Source organism: Rutidosis leptorrhynchoides, chromosome 1 (genome assembly GCF_046630445.1).
Source record: "Rutidosis leptorrhynchoides isolate AG116_Rl617_1_P2 chromosome 1, CSIRO_AGI_Rlap_v1, whole genome shotgun sequence".
NCBI lineage: Eukaryota > Viridiplantae > Streptophyta > Magnoliopsida > Asterales > Asteraceae > Rutidosis > Rutidosis leptorrhynchoides.
The window spans coordinates 514,564,685-514,588,245 of NC_092333.1; the positions used below are offsets into that span (position 1 = coordinate 514,564,685).

The following is a 23,561-nucleotide window of genomic DNA, read 5'->3' on the forward strand; positions in this document are numbered from 1 at the left end:
AGATTAAATGGTCCCTGTGATGTTGATGTTGGTTCTCCACCTGTTGTAAAACCTGATTCGGTCAATAATAACTTAAAAGGATCGTCAGATGTTTAAATTTCCATTCCTTCTATTGACGAGCCTAGATTATTAGTAACTATGCTTCGAATTCTTTCCCTGGAAATGGTTCGGGCAAAGGGTCAGTAAGGGTCGTGGGTCTATCGGGTGATTATAAGCTTAAAGACAACATTGACGACGTGAATTACGGGGACGTAATTCAAAACTTGTTTATAGGTCTTCAAGACGGAAGAGATGGCGGGTTATTGGCAATCGGGAGAGGAAATATGACCGGGGAGACTTTCGCGGCATTCGATGATGTGATGACATGTTTGGCTAGGGAGAGCGACTCAGATGATGGTTCCACTAATATGTTATCTTACAAGATTGAGAATCGATCTGGGAAGAATTCTTTGAAAGAGACGTTTAATGAAAAACTGAAAAGGGTAGGTTCTTAAGGGTGATTGTTTTGGTCCATCTTATTTTCTTTGTTTGGTTTCATTCCTTGTATTTTCATGTTATTTTCGGTGTTTGATTGTAGTTTTTTGAGGATGTTAGGAAAACTTGTTTATAGATAGATTTTGTTTAGATGGTTTATTTCTAATTGTGAGCTTTCCCATTTTTCTCTTATCCTTTTGTACTCCTTGTTGATGGCAAAGAAAAACGATCATGTTTCTATATGAGTATTTGTTTTTTTTTTGTCAAAAAAAAATTGTATTAATCTATTTCCATCTTATTACAACAACAACAACAACAATACTTAATTTCACGAATGTAGGGTATGGGGAGGTAGAGTGTAGACAATCTATTTTCATCTTATTATATTAAGATATTTTTTAACAAATGATTATAAAAATATTGCATAGTTTAATAACTGTTACTTTAAAGTCAATATATAACCTCTATCTCTATATAGATTAAAACTAGTGGAGGAGCCCTCGCTTCGCGGCGGGACTCCGTTTCGGATATAATTTGTTGTGTTTGGTTCGTAAAATTATTTTGTGTTTAGCGGTTATGATTATGTCGGTTAAACATATCCCGAGTCGTACAAAAATTTAAAGGCGGTTAAAAATTTAGGTGGATTTGTTGGGGAGTTTTATGGAAAATAAAGAAATTACGATTTGGCCCTTGAAGTTTAACTTTAGACCCCTATGTAGTTTACATTTTTTACCCTAGAAATTTACATTTGGCGCCCTAAAGTTTATAATGATTGTCAATGTTTAGTGTGGTGTCATTGTGAGTACAACCTTTTTGCACGACATACAAACGATTAAAGCATTAGGAAGAACTATTCATAAAGCCTTTGTCTTTTAGATATATAATAATAATAATAATAATAATAATAATAATAATAATAATAATAATAATAATAATGAATAGTTATTAGTTAATAAAAATTATGTGGTTGATTTATAATAAATGAGGAGTTTAATGGTTAAATAATAAAATGTGAAAACTTTGTGCTAAGTTTGCAAAATTATAAAGTTAAGTATTGTAAAAGGCGGGGTCTAATTGTGAAAATATAAAAATTTTGAGGTTAAGTGTGAAACTTATGGAGGGACTATTCATTTGGACTATGTCTATATCTATAATAATAATAATAATAATAATAATAATAATAATAATAATAATAATGAATAGTTATTAGTTAATAAAAATTATGTGGTTGATTTATAATGAATGAGGAGTTTAATGGTTAAATAATAAAATGTGAAAACTTTGTGCTAAGTTTGCAAAATTATAAAGTTAAGTATTGTAAAAGGCGGGGTCTAATTGTGAAAATTTAAAAAATTTGAGGTTAAGTGTGAAACTTATGAGGGACTATATAATAATGAATAGTTATTAGTTAATAAAAATTATGTGGTTGATTTATAATGAATGAGGAGTTTAATGGTTAAATAATAAAATGTGAAAACTTTGTGCTAAGTTTGCAAAATTATAAAGTTAAGTATTGTAAAAGGCGGGGTCTAATTGTGAAAATTTAAAAAATTTGAGGTTAAGTGTGAAACTTATGAGGGACTATTCATTTGGACTATGCCAATTAGATATATAGAGTAATTAGTTACACGCTATACCAATCATAAAAATTATCGTTTTAATAATCATATGTTTTACTTATTACCATATTTTTTCATATTTTGACTTTGCATTACAAAGCGTGGCAAATTAAAACTTCCATAATTCAATTTTAGATTTTTTGTATGCAACCCTTTTTTTCCTATACGAGAGAGTAGACGTAGATGACCCCATAGGAAAATTTCAGTCGTCTCGTCTCGATCTTATCTGTGTCTTTTGTGTTCCTAAAACCCCAAAATTACTAACACAAACTCAAACACCCCCCCAACTTTTAATCCCTTTCAAACCCTAATTCCACTTCTCATCTCATTTTTCATTCAATTTCACATCTCAATCAGTTCTATTGATCTCTAATTTTAAACTCAATTAAGGGTTTTTGATTTCGATTTCTAAACGGAAATCAAAAGGTTGTGTAAGGCTGGCGCGTGTTAACCACAGGTGATGGCGGATTCGCCAGGTGTCCGCCACATCTTCTTCCTCTTACTTTCATCTTCGCTGTTTATCAAATCATTAGGGTTAGGGTTTACTGCAGAAACTATTAGTATTTGTGATTAAATAAAGAATGCTGACTGTGCTGAGACTACACCTTCCGTCCGATATTCCGATTGTTGGTTGCGAACTTTCGCCTTACGTCCTTATTCGTCATCCTGATAAATCTGTGTCTACTGATGATGTACCTGAATCATTCCCTATTGAAGGCTATTTCTTGAGATATAAGTGGTTAGTTCTTACATCTTTCTAGTTTATATCTTGTTGTCGAATACGATTTGAATAATTGTACCACTTGTTTTGAGTTATGTTGGAATGATCAATATACAGGTATCGTGTAGAGAGTGATAAGAAAGTTGCTATTTGCAGTATACATCCATCTGAGCAAGCTACTTTGCAGTGTATAGGTTGTGTGAAAGCCAAAATACCTGTTGCTAAAAGCTACCATTGCACACCAAAATGTTTTTCTGATGCGTGGCAACACCATCGTGTTCTGCACGAGCGTGCTGCCAGTGCTGTTAAAGAAACTGGGGACGAAGAAGAGGATATGTATGGGCGATTTAATAATGCAACATCTGGGGTGAATAATAATAGTAATGCGAGTGTGCAAGCGGTTGCAAATGGTACTTCACAGTTACATCCTGCTGCAGTTACACAGAGAAACGGTGGTGAAACTTGGGTTGAAGTTGGACGTTCTAAAACGTACACGCCAACAGCGGATGATATTGGGCATGTTCTTACGTTTGAATGTAATGTGGTGGCATCCGAGACAAATTCGTCTGTTGGACATGCAAATACTATTGTGACATCTCGTGTGATTCCCGCTCCATTACCGAGTCCAAGAAAGTTGATTTCAGTGACCAATGCTGATGTGACTGGCCGTTTAAATTCTTCCTCGGGAACTTTTACTGTGCTATCATATAATGTCTTATGTGAGTCAAATGCTACTAGTGATTTGTATGGTTATTGCCCGTCGTGGGCCCTTTCTTGGTCTTACCGCAGACAAAACTTGTTGAGAGAAATAGTTGACTACCATGCAGACATTGTTTGTCTTCAAGAGGTAAGTTGACTCTAGTATCTGGAAAACGGACATCTGTATTTTGCTAAGGATCTGCCAAGTTTGACGTTTACTTACGTTCATTTTAGGTTCAAAGTGATCATTATAGAGAGTTTTTTGAACCTGAGCTGGACAAACATGGATATCAGGGACTTTTTAAGAGAAAGACTGCTGAGGCTTACAATGGCAGTGATCAGACGATTGATGGATGTGCTACATTTTTTCGCAGAGAGAGATTCTCCCATGTCAAAAAATACGAGGTATGTAGTTTGCCCGATTTAACTGGTGGCTTAATATCTAGAGGTGGCAAACTTTGTGGGTTTGACTGGTTGGTTGAGGTAAAAAGCAGGTAACAGTTGGTATAGGACTATAGTTCAGGTCAGTTAGATATAAACACCTTTTGTCAAAGCCTTATAATGATATCATGACTAAAATGACTACATAAGTTATACAGTACGGAGTATTCTAGATGGAGTGAACTATGATGCTGTATGAATTAAATAAACTTGTGTAAACTTTCAACCTATTTGACCTATTTCTATTTCACCTACATCTTTTGATTTGGCATGTTAGTCCTGTTATAGATAAAACATAAACCCAAATGCACATCTAATTATTACCACATCTTCTAATGGGACTTAAGATTGCTTGCACAGGTTGAGTTCAACAAAGCTGCACAATCATTAACTGATGCTGTGGTTGCTAATGCCCAGAAGAAAACTGCTTTAAATCGATTGGTTAAGGTAGCATTAAATCATTATTCCTCGCTTTTCTTTTGTGTTTTATTATTGTTCATGATGACAACTTTGCTGTTTATAATAGGATAATGTTGCATTAATTGTTGTTCTAGAAGCAAAGTTCGGTAACCAAGGTGTTGATACTCTAGGGAAGCGACAACTTGTGTGTGTGGTATAATACACTGACATCACCTTCGATCTTTTATGTTCACTTAATATTTTGGAACATCACATTTACTATATACAAATAGTATGCTTGAAAATTCACCTGTTTTACTATTTTCCTTTTGTTAATGCAATGTAGGCAAACACTCACGTGAATGTTCATAATGACCTAAAGGATGTGAAACTATGGCAGGTCTGGCTTATTAACAAAACAAAGTAAAGATTATAGTAAATGTTTTGATATTGTTATTAATTTACAAAATCTGCTTGATTGCCAATTGTTGAAGGTTCACACTCTTTTAAAAGGTTTGGAAAAGATTGCTGCGAGTGCCGATATTCCAATGTTAGTCTCTGGCGATTTCAATTCGATTCCAGGAAGGTGGGTCCTGCTGTACTCTTAACGAAAATGATCTGGCGTTTGTTTTACTACCTTTATTTAATTATACCTTAAACTCTATTGCAGCGCTCCTCATGCACTTCTTGCAATGGGAAAAGTTGATCCAGTGCATCCCGATTTAGTTGTTGACCCTCTTGGAATCTTGCGACCAGCCACCAAACTCACTCACACACTTCCCTTGGTAATCTATATAGCTTTATAACTTATCTTATAGATCCTAGTACTATAAGGTAATAATACAAGTTTGGATAATTATTATAATCCTAATATCGTAGTAATTGGATTGAATTTACAATATTCAAGTAACTACATAAGTAGTCATAAACTAATAAGATCACATAGTGTTTATTATATAAATTTGTTAAATTATAATTTGTTGTTAGGGCTTCACATGGTAAACAAGTTGGTAAAACTATTCTAAAATCCTGAGTAATCAACCATAAACCCTACTTTCTTTTCTTTAATAACAACTTCTCATAGTCTCTATGGTGTCATTAAGATAGCACTCATAGAGTATTAAAATATCTGTTTACAAGAAAAGTAGAGCAGGGTTAGGGTTGATCGGGAAGTTGCCCACCTGCAATGAACACATCTGGCTAATTCAAAAAAGAATTATGTCATTTCCTTTTTCTATTCTGTTTATTTTTAATATTACACTAAAAACTTCCCTGATTTTACGACTTGTAAGAAGCATGCGTCTACATGGCTCAGAAGGAGTCGGTCATTGACTTGTAAAAGTCGAGGTCATTTAAGAGTCAGGGTCTGAGTCACTACGCTTTTAGGGTTTTCTGTGTCGACTGTTAAGAGTTGGCTAACAACTATGGCTTGAACCATGGGCTGATGCTGACTTGGAATCTTTTGCGTATTAATTAAGGTATGATTCTATCTTTGCAGGTAAGTGCATACTCATCATTTGCTAGAATGGGGGCTGGTCTTGGCAATGAGCAACAAAAGAGGAGAGTGGACCCACATACAAATGAACCCTTGTTCACAAGTTGCACAAGAGAATTCATTGGCACCCTTGATTACATATTTTACTCAGGTATACCTTTATGCATGCTTGTTTGTCTTATTTCCAGATATGCTACTCTGTTATTAAATGTCTTTTGATGATTCTCGATTGTATTTCTAGATGTCTAGTTTGCGTTTTGAATGTTTATTATCTTCTTGTTGCATGTGTAGCCTCAATAAGCGTTTAAGATAATATGATTCATTAATTAGTTAGGATCAAATAACCTGTTTTTGTCTGTTTTGGACACTAGCTGCAACATAGCTGATTCCCAAAGTTTAAAACACAAGTAACTAATTACACTTACTTTTTACTCAGTTTGGGAGACTTCCTAGGTGTATCTGCTTTATCACAAAAAAAATATATCTAGTTTTAGTATGCTATACTTTATTTTCAGGATTTTTTAAATGCTTTAAGAAACTATTATTCTGATTACTATGTTTTTTTAACAGCTAAAGCACATTCAAAACACTCTAGCCTTTTGTATATCTGTGAGTTGTCTGATTTTGATTACTTAATAATAATCACATTATCAGTAATTGAGCAATCAAACACTCCCCAAAGATAAATGGATTAAATGCTAACCATTACGGAATCAAATGCCAATTTATTGATCTTGTTTCAAAATTATTGTACAAGTGTGTTTAGAACACAGAGTAAAGTCTGTGTCAATAGCTACTTCAATATGAGGGAGCAAACTGGAAATTTGTCTGTTATCTTTTGCGGAAGTCTTTCAATTATTATTAAATACAAAATAGTTACCCACTTTGAACGTCGTATTTTTGTTTGTATGTTTCAGCGGATAGTTTGACAGTGGAATCATTGCTGGAGCTTGTGGACGAGGATACTTTGAGGAAAGATACAGCTTTACCTTCTCCAGAGTGGTCCTCAGATCACATTGCACTCTTAGCTGAATTTCAGTGCAAGCCTAGGATTAGACGTTGATGTATTATTGGTAAGTGTTTTTTTATTTATACTATTAAGCTTAAATATTTGATTTTTCAGTTCTTTGATTCAGATAATCAACTAATTTATACAGATCAGGGTAAAAGGCTAATGACGAAAAAGTGAAGTTAAACCTAAGGACACATTGTAAGTCAAAAGTGTGAAAAAGGTAGATTAGTAGCAGCATTTGTAGGGTATTTTTGCAATGATCCACAACTCTGTATCATGCTACCAGGAAAATATATATTCGGTTCAGTTTCGTTTCTTATTTCCATTTAATAGAAATATAATTTCAGTAGTATGACTTAGTCAATGATGGTCCACGAGTTGAAAGCATTCTCACGAAGGAAGTGTTTCAGTGGTGGGGGGAAATAGAGGAAAGATGCAAGACATTTTTTGTTGATTTTCAGATTGTTATACGCACATGGAATTTAGAATGATTTGAATAGAATACAAAAGTGTAAGGACATTTAGTTCTTTACTCTTCTTTCGTGTACATCTATGAAAATTGTTAGGTTAGTCCTTATTGACCGTTTCCTGTTAGTTTCTATTTTTTGAGCATTTGGGAATTCACAATGCCAAAAAGATTCCGAGTTTGTTGTTACTACTTGATTTGGTTAATTACAAAAGTGCTCAGTCAATGACTAGTAGAATGTTGGAACGCTTGACGATTAATTTGTAGGGACGTTGCTGCCATTATATGGTTGTTCACTTGTTTGTATACATATTCTTACATCAACACTACTTCATCTAATTAGAATTACATCAGTATGAAAACGGATCAAGCTGTATGTATGTTGCTCATGCAAGGACATGAGGTGATCTCCTGAGCCATACAGAGCTAACAATTGAGCATCCTGTGGTCTCAAAGCCCATACGTGTTTCACCTGTTCCTCTTCAGTGATCTTTTTTGTTCACGGGCGGCTCGATTGAAACTGAGAATGAATTTAGAGCAGGTTGGTGACTCAAAACTGGTCACTCAAATGTTGATAGGGCTAGGAATCTGAAACTGCTGCTGGTTTTGAGTTGAGAAGTGGCTGTAGTGCCTTGACCACAGTTGTCATACTTGGTTGAATATCTGCCTCATATTTATATTGGACACAAAGTGCTGCAACTTCTGCTGACTGAGATTGGATAACATCATACAAGATTTAGTACAGGTACAATTGAAAATGGTTTAGGATTGATATTAGTCAACATTGTAATTGTATGGGTGGAAATGGGCCGGGGAGGCCAGGTCAGGTCTTGTAGACCCTCAAAGTCACCTTTTGTCCTATTAACCTATTTCTACCGTTATATAAACAATTATTTATCACTAATTATATTATTATTATTACAAGTAAGGAAAAGGGTGAAGGCTAGTCTGAATATCTTGAATAAATAGTTTACTAGGTTGTATGCAAATCTGAATATTTTGGAAATATAGTTTTGTAGGTTGTGATATTTTATTAGGTGTTAAATTTTAAAAAACTAGTTGTGGAGCCCTCGCTTCGCGCCGGGGGCTCCGTTATGAATGCGAGTTTAAAAAAGAAGTCTTGATCTATTTTGTAAAAAAGAATTTTTTTCGACATCCAACATTGAAGAGTGTTCCTTTTGTGAATTTTTTTTTTTTTTTTTTTTTTTTTTTTTAAGTTGATCAATTTTGTATAAAATAATAGTAAGCATTGAAGGGTTGTTCATTTTATGAAAGTTGGCTCTTTTATAGTTGAGGAAGAAAAGAGAGAGGGGAAAAAAAGTTAGTTATTTTTTTGTAAAAAAGTATTTTTTTCGACATCTTTTGGTAACATTGAAGGGTTGGTTCTTTTACGAAAGTTGTTTATTTTATCGTTGGGGACAAAAAAAAGAAGGTGAAATGACGAAAATACTCCGGTTACTATTGGTGAATAGTAAAGCAGTGTTTTGTCTATTAGTATATATATAAATATAAATTGCTAACCCGGTTTGAGATTGAACGCAAATCCAAAATGCTACAGAATTTCCATAATTTCTCATGTGAAAACCATAAAATGGGACCCCATAGAATGGAACAAAATGAAGTGAGCTGGAGGCTTGGAGAGGTGTTCTTCGACTGATCAAACCAAAATCGTTATGGTATAAATAGATTTCGAGTTTGAGTGCTTAATTTGAGAAAAAGAGTAAGCCGAATGTTTTAACTCCAATAATTGTGCAAACCCCAATTTGGAATCTGGATTCCAAGGGGGTAAAACAATCGATTGAATTAACCTTATTCGATCGGAATCGAATAAGTTAATATCTTAGAGTGAAGATCGGCTCCGATGATGATCGGAGCGTTGATCAGAATTGAGTTAACGACTGGAGTAATGCTATCGTGATTAATTTGGGCAGAGTAACATTAATGCATCCAGTGTTGTGTGATTGGTAATCTTGTTCGCGTATTTATAGATGTTAGGAGAGAATGATGACGTGGCACATGTCCCTTTCATGGTTGTAACGAACTTTTCCAATCCCGAGGGGTGACGTGGCACCTGTCCTTTTCATGGGAATAATTGAACAGATTCTAACAAACTTTCCTAGATTCGTGGGCTGACGTGGCATGCAACTTGCTTGCATGCTTGTTCCGGGACGGAGTATCTGTTCCGGGACAGTGCACATTCTCCGGGACGGAGTGTCATTATGCCGAGTTGAAATGCAGAACCGAGAAGTGGTAACGGTACCAGCAGCATTTCGGTTCCGGTTAAGGCATCGCGGTGCTCTCAGCCTAGCCGGGGAGGTTTTGCTTTCTATTTATTCCAAGTGTTTCTTCACGTTTATAACCATCATGACTGGCTATATGATGTCGGTTATGTGTATGTCATCCGGGTTCTCAGTCTAGCCATTCGCCCGGCGTGGTAAAGTTGCTGAGATGACGTCGGATGGATGTCGGGAAGGGTCCGTATTCTGGGACACGCGGTGCTGGGTAGGATCTTTGCCGAGATGCTTGCCTGTTTTTGAGACGGATCGTTATGCGTATCATTAAGTCCCCCCAGTTTGGTGGTGGTAACCGGAACGGTTACCACCGTCAAACTTCCGAGACGAAGCCATGCTTCCGATTGGATATGCATTTAATGTTTGTCAGTGTGAAAAGATAGTTTCTGCAAATACGCCCCCTTTTCGTGTTTTTTCATTTTTGAACTTTTTGGAACGGCGTTCGAGAGATTTCTTTTTGCGATTTTAATCATTGCTTTTGTTGATCCATCTTTTGAGCTGAACCGTTGGATCAATTTTCTTAAAACCTATAAATAGCTTCCCTTTTCCAATATTTGCACTTTTTACAGCCTTCGTGCCCTAAACGTTTCTTCTTCAAAAAACCAACAGTTTTTTTACGAACAAAGGTACCTTTTCTTGTTTCCTTCTTCTTTATTACTTTGCTTTTTGTATTTTCGTATATATGGCGGATCAGTCTTCCACTTCTACCAGTGTAGATGCTCCTGAGACTTCTTCTAGGCCTTTTGTAGATGTTAGTAGTATTATGAGTCAAGTGTGTGATGGATACCTTGACGAGATGGTACGTAGGTACCCGTTTTTGACCCGTTATACATTGACGGTGTCTGATGCCATCCACAGGGCCCATAAGCCTCCCCCAGGCATGGTTACCTTTTATGGCGCAACCATTAGTGTGGGCAATTTTCAATTGCCCTATTCCGAATTCATGTACCAATTCTTTACGCACTATGGAATAGCGCCTGCTCAGGTACATCCCCATGCGTACCAAAAATTGGTAATGTGGGAGATGTACCTTAATCATTATCATATTCTTCCTAGCGTCCGCATGTTTCGATTCTGCTTTTCCGTCTCGAGGTCTGAGGTTGGATGGTTTACCATCAAACGGAGAGCGCAATTCAATTTTACTGGAGACATGGACACTTCATTGAAGAAGTGGCGGGAGTCTTTTTTTTTGTCGATAGCAAAGGGCTACCGCCACGATTTGTTGGGCTCTGCGAATGGGCAATTGACGTGAAGAAGAGAGCCAATAGAGTTCCGAATCTGAATGCTACCGAGAAGGCGTGTATAGAAGCCATCCGGGAGTTCAAGTTTCCACAACGGCCATACCCGTAGGCCATGCTTGTGTTGGGGGGAGTTAGCCACCAATGACCAGATCCGAATACCAAGCCTGTTCTTCGTTTTAATGAAGCAAGTGAAGACTGATCTCAGCCAACTGCTATGTCGCCCAGTTTATTAATCGTATACTGACCTTGTTTGTGTTTGATGTTTATATAACAGTAATGGAGTTTGCTACATCAATGGGTTTTGGTGACCTGGCGGAGATCCGGGTGGACAGCGTCCCGGTCAATCCGGGAGACGAGCCGGATGTCGCTCCTCAGGACCTGGAGCAAAATGCCGGTGACGAGGCCGACTTGATTCTTCCCGGTCCCGATGTGCCGGAGGGGCATACGACGGTGAAGAGGAGGATTGACGAGCTTTCTCACCTACGGAAGAAAGCCAAAGGTAACTGTCTTGTTTCAATAAATCAGTCTTACTTTAATATTTTGACTTGTCCCATGCCTGACTTCCGTTAAAAATATTTGTTTTACAGCTGTTGCTAACCCTCTGCTGGCGCTGGCACAACCGGAACGGAGCCCATCGATTTGGGTGGGGAGGGTGAACAGTTTACCCTGAAAAGTTTTGTTGACCTTCACTTCAACATCTCTGAAGGGGATGATCTTATCCGTTCCTTCTCTCAGTTGGATATTGATTACCCTGGCTGCAAGAGTATGTTGGAAAAGGGGTCTTCTTCGTCCCTTCGCCAAGCAGTGTCTGCCCTCCTCCAGGAAGAATCCGAAGCTGTTCGAGCCCGGGCACTCATGGCAATAAACCCACTTGTTCCATATGGTTTTGACCGGGAGATTCAGGTGGCGGACTTGGAGCGTCAGCTTAAAGCTGCCCGTAATGAGCTGTCCCAGGCACCCTTGGCCCGGGAAGCTGTTAAGAGCTTGGAGGTCCAGCTGAGGACTGCCAAGAATGAGTGCGCCCCGATGGTGCAGGAGAAGGATAAGGAGATTGCTGATGCTGTTTCTGCCAAGGAGGCGGCCCTGGCGAAGTGTAAGCGGCTGCAGGGTGGTCTCCCTTCAATTTTTAAAAAGGCCATCAACTCTTCCACCGTGAAGTCACCCTTTCAGGCTTATTTGGATAGCTTTGGGGTGGCCAACTATACCCACGCCGTTAGGCTGATGCAGAAGCATCATGTTAGTGGGGGCGTCCCTTTGCATCCGGATATTGCCGGGAAGGTGAATCCGGCTGCTGCGCGGGAACTCCAGGCTGCTCAACTGGCATTGAAAGAGATTCCTTTTGGTAGTTTTGAAGATCTCTGCTCTGATGAGGCGACAACTGTGCAGCAGCTCTTGAATTTTAATTTTTAGTTTGTTGTACTGCACATTTTTGCATATTTTTTGAAGCGCCTTGTAATGAAATTTGTAATTAATGAAATTTTAATTTCAAGTATTTTGTGATGAATTTTCTTCATTTGAACAAGTTCATATCTTCGTATGTAGGTCTAGACTACACTTGTATTAGTTTTGGCGTATACACCGTGCAGTCACGCGTGTTTATGCCATCTACTCATTGGCCATTTATCAGTATAAACTTGTACCGACGAGGGCTAGACAATCACCTCTTAAGGGGGTACAAAATAACGTGCATGGGACTTATGTGGATGCCGGAATCCGTCTGCCGCTAGCCAGTTATAATTATTTGAACATCGTTGTAAATAATGTAATGACAAAGTTATTGTAAACGGTAGAATGCTTTTATTAGTTCCTTAAAAATGAAAAACATACATGAGTTCTTTATTAAAAAGACAAAGATAAACATCAAGATAACCATGAGCTGAAGTGATCAGTTTCAATCACGGTATCTATCTAAATCTCAGTTGCTCCATTCAACCACTTTCGTTTTCTTCAACTGCTATCTGTCTCGGTTGGAGCTTTCACAACTTTCAGTCCTTGAACGCTTGAGTGTCGGATTAAGGGGTTCAGCCTTTTCGCACACACCATTAAATGATTTCTCCCATCTTGACCGGCGACGCCGGCCGGCAACTGCCTTCCCTGCTTCATTAACCATGACTGAATTTTTGCTACCGGGGTGTGCCGGCAGGGAGAAGAAGGTTAGCCTTTTGAGGACAGAAACACGCTTTTCCTCCATGACGTGTGGTGTTCTCCATGATTCGGCGTATTGCCTATCTCGAATGCCTTCATTCCCGGGAAAAGGGTGTCAGGTAGATTGAACCGTGGCCACGCCTTGCCGGGTTGGTAGCTTGAGTATGCCATGAGCGGTAGACGCTATTGCACCGAACTTCTTGAAGAATTGTCTTCCTAGTATCACGTTTGTAGCAGTCACAGATTTGACGACATAAAAGTCGATGACTTCGCTACGGAGGTAGGGTTGAATACCCACCGTGACCGTTGCCTTGAGCCTACTGATATCGGCCAAAAAAGTCACATTTTTATCCCCAATATTAAGCCTTAGAACAATAAAGATTTAAACTTTATCGGCAAAATTATCGCTTTTTCGGTTGATTTTGTAGATTAAGTAATTACGAAGGAGATGCAAAAAGAATCAAGTAAAACGGAGCTAAAACGAAGATTCTAGAGGGAAAACGGTGAAAGACATGAAATCAAGTTACGATCCAGCAAACCAGCAAGCCAAACAGCCTACCAAACTGCTTGCCAGTATGGCAAACGGCCTGCCAAACGATCAGAGCAAACGAGCACCTTAAACGGCTTGACCTGGCAAACGGGCCCTGCAAATGGCCTGCCAAACGCCTTGCCAAACGGTCTGCCAGCCGTTTGCAGGCAAAAATCAAGTCTATTTAAAGGGCTTTCTCCATCCATTTCAACACACGCTCAATTTTGTAATCATTTCATATTTTCAAGCTTTTAGTTAGTTTTTAGTAGTAGTTAGCTTAGCTTTTATTTTCCGGAGGATATCCCGGCGAGTCCCTGCGATCTCGGGCAGATTTCTTCGGCCTTTTCAGGTTTTTATCCTAAACGCTTGTCTTTTGTATTAAACATGTGTTCTTACTTTTTATGTTTAATAATGCGTTCCGATATTACCATGATAGCTCAATTAATATGTATGTTGCCATGATAGAAGTTTGGGTTAGGGTAATTATGTTAATTTAGTACGATTACTGTTATAATACTGAACTAGGAAGTCTGATAGATTTATATGCTAGCATCTTAAGGATTGACCAACCTAGGTTGTGATCAGGACTTGTCCACCTATATGAAATTGGCTACTTCATAGGATTAAGACCCCTGGTTATACTGTATCTGAAGATTCTATGAACTCGGTATGGCCGGAGTTCCCGAGAGGCATTTAATGCGCTTTTAGGACACGGAACTTAGGAATTGAGACATGAATGACCTAGTATGCCTATTGACTGTTCCGAAGAGACTTCTTAGGAGCTGTTAAGATCTAGTTAGTGCCTTCACTGTGTGATCTAAGCCTATTGCATGTTCTTGTTTGATTGTTGCCTTAGGACTTAGTCATATCAACTGTTTAGGTATTCATTAGGATTCTATCTGTTTTAATATCAGTATATCAACTGTAATGCTGTATAATGTCTGAATTGATATGATCTCATTAGTATGATGGAATGGTTGTTAGTTTTCATTTAAGGTTTTGTCAACTTAAACCAACGGATTCCTTCCGTTTGTGATCAGTGTTCAATCAACATGACACGTTGTTATTCAGTTAACTAAACTGATAACGAGGGTTAGGATTAGAGCTCAACTCACTAATAAACCTAGTACTTTACTGAGGATAACCTCTGAGGTATAGCTACCCTTCAATTATACGACCAACTGACATACTTCTCACTACTCAAAGAGAACTCCGAGAGTTCAGAGACAAGTAGGTCTGTGTAATTGGCTCATCCAACCAGATCTACATCATTTCAAGCATAGTCTTAACATAAGCATAATTACCTTTCCCTAACCCAACACTGATATCTTGGTCAACATTTTCATGATCTGCATACTCCGGATATCCTTCCACTTATTCACTTTTCTGCACTTAGGACTTTTAGCTAAAACCAACTACTATCTTTTATCTAGGTAATTTAACTAAAAGACAATTATCCACTTGATCTTCAATTCGTTAATCCATAAAAACACGACACTAGGTTAACTTACACCTTCTACACCTTAGAAAGTAAAAGTAAATTTAGGCCCCGCACAATATAAATAAACAAAACCACTGTGTGCTACTTTGTTCTACCGAACCGGACGTCCTGCGGCCCAACGACACTGCACGAATAAAATCGTCCGTTATCAGCATATCACGTGCTTTTCTTGGCGCCGCTGCCCGGGATCGAATATTTTGATTGAGAAAGATTTTAAACAGACAAAAGTGTTGTTTGGTGGTGTCTAAGAAAGACAATTATACACGGACTTGGTTGTTGGATTTTCTAAACAGTCTCCAATTATATTGGAACCAAAAGGATCCTGCCTCTCCGTAGTCGGCCTGGCCACCTCGATACAAGAAATCTGTAAGAAATATTATCAGTTAAGATATTCGATTTGGTTAGCGACCGAATTTCAAGAATAATTGTTTTTATTAAATTATCGATCCTTTTAGTAAATTAATATTTTCTAAAAGTTACTTTTAAGTCTTTTTAAACAGAAAATCAAAAAAATGGAACAACAAGATACCCTTGCTTCTATGCATAAGTCATGCTTAGAGGAAAGAGGAGGACCAATCACCTTAGGAACCGAAGGAATTCCTGAAATCAGTTCACACATGATTAAACTAGTCAGTATGATCTGTAAATTTCAAGGATTACCGACTGACGATCCAAACTTTCACTTAAATAAATTTATCAGTCTGGTTGACTCTTTTAAGAAGGAAGAAAACGATAAAACATTTTGAAACTTCATCTTTTTCAATATTCACTTTCAGCACACGCTTTAGCATGGTTTGACGAACTTAACCCGAATTCAATCCATTTATGGGAGGATTTAGCCACTAAATTTCTAAACAAATTTTATCCACCCTCGCTGCAAACCTGTTTAAGAAATGACATCACAAACTTTTCTCAAAAAGAAAACAAGTCATTGTGTCTAGCATGGAATAGAATAAAGATGTTGCTTAAAAGATGTCCGAATCATTCGTTAAGTCGTGCAGACATAATCTGTATATTTTACAATGTACAAGGATGATAAGTCTCTCCTAGACATGGCCTCGCAAGGCAATTTCATGCCCCGAACAGCAAACGAAGTATGAAATCTCTTGGACACAATAGCTGCACAACAGAAAGATTGGAGCAATGAAGCTGCTGAGAAGGATGACGTCTTCGCGCATACGGTAAAAATGCTTGAAACCAGGTTACAAGATCTCACCCTCACTCTTCAAAGTTTACCAATTCCTAGAAACTCCGATGCTACTAGAACCAATCTAAGGTATCCTTACCCTAGATGGGCACACAAACAGCAAAATAGCTCGGATCATAATATAATCTTCCCTTTGCACAAACCTACTCTCCACTCTAAGGAAATTTTAGTTGAATTTATGAAAAAGCAATACACGATAAACCTTCAAGTCATAATGTCAAAATAAGTTCGACACTTTGCTAAAGACTTTTGAAGAATTGATCACCAATTATATATATATATATATATATATATATATATATATATATATATATATATATATATATATATATACATATAACAATAATAAATTGTAATATTATATGATTTAGTTATTAGAATGGAGTATATAGAATAAAATAATATGTAATATTATAATTATTACTTAATTCGTGTCTATATATATAAATAGATTATCTAGAATATATAAATAGAGTTTCGAATTTATTCAGTAAACGACAGTACACTCAATTGACATTGGAATGTGATTAAGCGAATTTAAATACGATCATATGAGAAAATAATAAAAAATAAAAATAAATGCTGGTGCGTAAGTGGGTTGCATCAACTTTGGGGTTACTAAATATATTTTTTTTCTTAGTTTAAGATTTATTCTTCTTAAACGAAGTTGATAACGAATATATATATATATATATATATATATATATATATATATATATATATATATATATATATATATATATATATATATATATATATATATATATATATATATATATATAATTGTAGATTAATATATAAATTTTATACATAATTATTTATATGAATATTGTAATATAGGTAATTTATCAATATTACAAATATATCATTTTATGTAAATAAGTATTTGATAATATTAATTTGTTAGATTATTATTATTATTATTATTATTATTATTATTTTTATTAATAATATTAATAGTATTATTATTATTTATATTTATTTATTATTAACTATTAATATTAAATTAAATATAAAATATAAAAGTAAATAATTACGCGGATCTGTTATATACCTCCATCAGATATATTTTTTTCCCTTATTCTTGTCTGCTCAAAGATACCATCGATCCCCACCATCACTACATAACAAATCCATCATATCATGTTCGTTGCATCGATTATTAATCAGTATTATCATTTATGTATACTGCTTCGCTACTGCTAATCGAAAGAAAACTTAAAATTTAAGGAAACCAATTCAGTTTTTTTTTCTCGCAACCTGTTCTAGCCAAAAGCCAAATTTCGAACCCATAATCAAAAATTCAAGAATGCAGATGTGTTAGAAATCATATAATCGAACTATCTACAAAATTTCAGACCCTAATTCTTCCAATTAATTATGAATTTCGAAGTCAAAGCATTCGAATAAAAAGTCAACTGAATTTTTATTATTCAAATTCGAAAATTATAGGTTGTTTCGAGTTCAATTGATAAATTGCGAGTATTATAATGGTGATTTGAAGCAGGCTTCTTGAAGAAATCAAAATCTAAAACTCCTTAGATTTTGATATTCAATTTTGAGTTCAATATATTGAAACAGTTCCTGTTCTTCGATTGATTTCACTTGTTGATGCAATTATGGATCGAGCTACTTCAGATAATGTTAATCGTTGCACAAAAGATCTGTTTCGATCATTTTTGTGTATCAATTGATTGATTCACACTGTGGTGTTCATCAGAAGTATATGTATATATATATATATATATATATATATATATATATATATATATATATATATATATATATATATATATATTATTTTTTTCTTTTTCTTTCTCTTTCTGTGTGAGTAAACCCAAATACGAACCATTGAACATTGCTAATCAACTTGAAACAAGATGATGGATTTCTGTTGTCGCCTCCTGCTCGAACCATCTCAAAACCGAACACCCATTGTTTTCCTGTCGATTTCTGCTAACCTCCTTTTTAATCCACGAAAACATTTACTAGATTATTGCTGGGCTTGGAATCAAAATATTGGACTGCTTGAACGGGTCTTATAATATTAAGTTTAGAATGATATCAGAAAAACACAAATGGTTTGATGGTTAGAGTGTTTGCGGTTATGTCAGAGGTCGCGGGTTCGAGTCTGACTTGAGGCGTTTTCTTTTTAGAGAAAGTTTTTGAGGTAGTTCTCTCCATTAAAATTTATTATTATTATTTTTTATTGTTATTATTATTATTAGTACTATGTTAATTATTATTATAGCTAGTATTATTATTGTTATTGTTATTGTTATTGTTATTATTATTACTAGTATTATAATTACTATTATTATTAGTATTACTATTAGTACTAGTATTATCATTTTAAAAACTAGTAGTATTATCATTAGTAACATTATCGTTATAGTATTATTATTGATATTATTATTGACAGAATTATGAACATATTAATAACCTTTATATTACAAAATTTATAATAAAAGTTGACACGGAAAAAATTATGAATATGGTTATAATTTTAAGTTATAGGAACTATGGATATAAGTTTAGAAACTAAAAATGAAGTTTATGATAAATCTGATTATTATTATTAACACTGCTATTATTCTTATTATTATCATTATATTATTAAGGGAACTCATCACTTTTATTAAAACTAATATGCTTAATAAAATTAACATTTTTATTAAAGTTAATATCTTATTTAATATTATCATTATTAAAATTAACATTATTATTAATAATAATATTATCAATATTATAACTATCACACTTATCATTTTTAGTATTATTACAAGTAAATATTTTTATATAAAGATACACTGCAATAATATCAATATTACATATCACTATATTTTTATTATTAAACATATTAAAGAATAATAAATAATAGTTATATAAGTTATATAAATTAAATATATTAAACTATCTATATCTATATAACATATAATATAACAGGTATATTATTATTAATAATAATATATAGATTTGTTCGATTACGATTATGTGTATTAATATATATACACATGATATAGGTTCGTGAATCCGATGCCAACCCTGCATTGTTCAGTTTCGTCATATGTATTTTTACTACAAAATACAGTATTGTGAGTTTCATTTGCTCCCTTTTTAAATGCTTTTGCAATATATATTTTTGGGACTGAGAATACATGCGCTGCGTTTATAAATGCTTTACTAAATAGACACAAGTGATCGAAACTACATTCTATGGTTGAATTATCAAACCGAATATGCCCCTTTTTAGCTTGGTAGCCTAAGAATTGGTGTTTATGATAATTGCCACCAATTGACGCGAATCCTAAAGATTGATCTATGGGCACTAACAAGCCCCAGTCAGAGAATTTGAACTGCTTTAGTACTTCGATTTATCATGTCCGATGTGAGTCCCGGAATGATGGGGATATTCTATATGCATCCTGTTAAGGCCGGTTACCAGGTGTTCACCATATGAATGAATTTTAATTCGCGAGTTACGCGTGACAATATATGAAATCTTGTGGTCTATTAAAATGATGAAAATGAATGATTATGATAAACTAATGAACTCACCAACCTTTTGATTGACACTTGAAAGCATGTTTATTCTCTGGTATGAAAGAAATCTTCCGCTGTGCATTTGCTCATATTAGGGATATTACTTGGAGTCATTCATGACATATTTCAAAAGACGTTGCATTCGAGTCGTCGAGTTCTTCAAGATTATTATTAAGTCAATTATAGCTGGATATATTATGAAATGGTATGCATGCCGTCAACTTTCGATGAAATGAAAGTTTGTCTTTTAAAAACGAATGCAATGTTTGTAAAATGTATCATATAGAGGTCAAGTACCTCGCGATGTAACCAAATGTAATGTATTCGTCCAGATGGATTAGGACAGGTCATTAAAGTTGGTATCCGAGCGGTGGTCTTAGCGAACCAGGTCTTGCATTAGTGTGTCTAACTGATAGTTGTTTAGATGCATTAGTGAGTCTGGACTTCGACCGTGTCTTCATGTCAAAAGTTTTGCTTATCATTTCGTGTTGAAAATTACCTACTTATCATCCTTAGGAATTTACCTGCTTATCATTCTTAGTCTAGACACGTTTTACTGCATTGACTCCATGAATAGTGTATAGATAAAATTCATATCTTAGCGTATCTGCTAATTCATATCTTAGCGTATCTGTTATTGTAAACTTAGCCTGACATATTCCGTAAATTCCTCCGTAATCTACGAAATCTTTTGCTCTATATATATAGATATTCTATGTAATTAGAATACCACCCGATAGCCAGAAAATTATTTCATATCGAAAAATCATTTATTCAATAACACGAAATGGAATTCGTCATTAGTTCAAATCCCTCGGATTCCGATATGGAGTTTCGCTCGAGCTCCGGAAGCAGCGTCACTAGAATGAATCAACCAATCAGCCATCCCCAATTCATCTGATGGGTTCGTAGTCTCCTTAATCATTGGAGACAAGAAAAAGGTGATCCTTTCCACCCACCTTATTGCCCTCTCAACGAGGAACCTGAAGCACTTACCCGCGAACCTGTTCGTAATACCATTTTCTCTCTCATTTCCAGGGTATCTCGTCATGACTATATATTATCTCAAATTCTAAAACTTATTCATCCGCTCGTTCTGACCGACTATCACCCTGGAATAATAGAAGAAGTCAACGAACTTCGCGCGCGAGTAATCAATTTGGAGAATATGGTGCAAAATTTACCAGCTTCAGCAACATCACCGGCACCAACAGTACCATCAGTAACAGCCCAGTACCATCAACAATCCATGATTCAACATCTCAATCTGTACCTCGAACATCAACGTCATACGCACCATAGATACCAAGGAGTACCAACAACAATAACCGATGAAATATTGATTCATAACATCGTTGGAGAAACATCCTGTGACGATTATGTAATATCCAAAGTCTTAGAGGTTATTTATTCTAGCTCAAATTTAAAATCAAATGAGATTAATATCATATTAACTCATTAAATCCATGATTACATCTGAAGAAAATATATATGTATATATATTTTCATAAAGATTGTAATTAAAAATTCTTTTGTACAAACTGTTAATGGTGAAAATATTTTAACGGGTAGGTAATACCCGAGGAATATTTAGATTTCACATCAATAAGTTACACTGTACATTCTTCGAATCTGATTCAACGGTCATTTACCATCCTACTTACACCCACAGATATACGTATTCGTTCACCACAGAATAACCATTTTCATTCAATTTCATATTTGGATTTTGACTTATCAGAATCCAACAAGTGGCATAATGAAGAAAACATTGGACAAAATAAAATTTGTTAGAAATAAACAAATTAATTATGAGAAATTCTGTTAAGAATCCACGCTAACAAAGTCCTAGCTAACTATTCCTAGCTAACTGTTAATTCCTTATTACATTTATTTATCTCAATTTAATTATCGCAATTTAAATTGTAGCAATTTTATTTATTGTCATTTAATTTCTATTATTTATTTTACGCACTTTAAATATCGGGACACGTATACAAGGTTTTGACATATCATATCGACGCATCTATATATATTATTTGGAATAACCATAGACACTCTATATGCAGTAATACTTGAGTTAGCTATACAGGGTTGAGGTTGATTCTATAATAATATATATACTTTGAGTTGTGATCGAGTCTGAGACATGTATACAATGGGTCACGATACGTATTAATTAATTCGAATATTATATATTAAACTATATATGAATCATTGAATTACTAACTGTGGACTACCAACATTGGACAATTAAAATGAATAAAAATATTGATTATAACATATGAAACTAAACAATTCTTCAAGTTTGCCACTTGATTTCATCTTAAACCTCATTTGTATCTCGACGATTACAATCTGCGTTTAAACCTTTCATGATTCTTGAAAACATCTCAACCGAGAGGATGAACCCACCGCACGTCATCTACGGAAGGAAAGATTTATACATATAGTATTGCACCTGAAAAACTCTCGAAACCTGAGCAAACGTTTAACACGTATCTATGCTAGCTCCTTTGACATTATTATTATCGAAAATAACTTTACAATTCCTTTCCAAATTAGCCAATTTTGTCACAGCTCCAACAAATCAACTTCAACTTTCATTCGGATTAGCCTTATTATAACCTCGATATATACGTTGTCATTTCATCATCGTTACCGGAGAACCGTTTATATTCTACCATATTAGCAGTAAACTTACCAGCAACTTCATTACTCATTGACTTAAGTCTCTCCGAAGAACCATTATATTTGTTCGTTAAAACCTATTCATATACTCATCCGCACTTTGTAACGAGAATTACCCTACCAATTACCATAAATCAGCAATTAGTATTTTGAAATCTCACAACATGTTTACATCAACAGTTATATGTATACATATAACATTTATCTCTTAGAATTATGAACTTTCATCCTGAAATTCTGAAAAACACCCAGTCTACGAATCAATACTTCAAAGTTTGAAAAAGCTGAATGAAGCAACAAAAACTGTAAACGACCTTAACAGTCAAAAGTTGATGATAAAGAAGGATACGTTAGAAAAGCTCAGAAAAGTTGGAACTGAAAAACGGATTGAGCTAACCACGAAGGAGACCAAGGATAAATACAAGGACCATACCCTATATTCAAAGAATCCAGGTAATTCTGGATCCGTTGAAATCTTTAGAGAATATCTTGCTCCGAAGTCATATTAAAATCTTGCGAAAAAATTTTCTTCATCAACCTTCGAACTTGGAAATTCCAAAATATCATCATAAATATCTTCAATATTTCTGAGGATATTTTCATAAATATTCTCGTCCGAAATTTTATACCTCTTCGTGCTTCCTGTGTTTCATTATATTGGAAACTTCTGTAAAATCTAAACTTAATTTATGAATGAATTCTGGAGAAATGTAAAGAAATTGATGCATGAATTAGTATTATATAATGACACTTGATCAATGTGATTATATTACAGTAAGTCATGTTGAGTTTCTAATGGGACGTGATGATTCACAGATCATAACATCATCAAGTGCCATGTTACATAACTCTTTCATTCTGCTTAACTTCTGAACATATCAAGAAAATATATTCTTGATAGTTCTATTCTCAGTGATTCTGGTAATTTGACAAATCAAATCGTGCTATTACGTTCTTTCTTGTGTAGAACCTGAAGTTCATTCGAAACTCCATACTTACGAATTCTAGACCGTTACTCGTCTTGCAAGAGGTAGAGAAGAGAATAAAAAGGCAAAGAGCTCCAAAATATAATAGAAAATATAAAGCC

The 23,561-nt window shown here is 35.1% G+C and overlaps 1 protein-coding gene across 2 annotated transcripts; it reads left to right on the forward strand.

Moving 5' to 3' along the window:
- Positions 1-2,293: 2,293 nt before the first annotated feature.
- Positions 2,294-7,564, forward strand: LOC139886641 (carbon catabolite repressor protein 4 homolog 1-like). Of its 2 annotated transcripts, XM_071870573.1 has the most exons (11): positions 2,294-2,832; positions 2,932-3,661; positions 3,748-3,918; positions 4,315-4,401; positions 4,481-4,567; positions 4,700-4,753; positions 4,848-4,939; positions 5,024-5,138; positions 5,852-5,999; positions 6,766-6,921; positions 7,006-7,564. In XM_071870573.1, the coding sequence occupies exons 1-10, from the start codon at positions 2,675-2,677 to the stop codon at positions 6,909-6,911; spliced, it is 1,788 nt and encodes a 595-aa protein (XP_071726674.1). In that variant the 5' UTR covers positions 2,294-2,674; the 3' UTR covers positions 6,912-6,921; positions 7,006-7,564. The 2 variants fall into 2 exon arrangements, with proteins under 2 accessions (XP_071726674.1, XP_071726675.1); XM_071870574.1 differs by lacking the exons at positions 6,766-6,921; positions 7,006-7,564 and having other exon boundaries at positions 5,832-5,983.
- The last annotated feature ends 15,997 nt before the right edge of the window (positions 7,565-23,561 follow it).

Coding starts and splice junctions, on each gene's coding strand:
- LOC139886641 (XM_071870573.1), top strand. CDS start 2,675: ATGCTGACTGTGCTGAGACTACACCTTCCGTCCGATATTCCGATTGTT. Junction 2,833..2,931: donor TATTTCTTGAGATATAAGTG/GTTAGTTCTTAC, acceptor ATCAATATACAG/GTATCGTGTAGAGAGTGATA. Junction 5,139..5,851: donor TCACTCACACACTTCCCTTG/GTAATCTATATA, acceptor CTATCTTTGCAG/GTAAGTGCATACTCATCATT.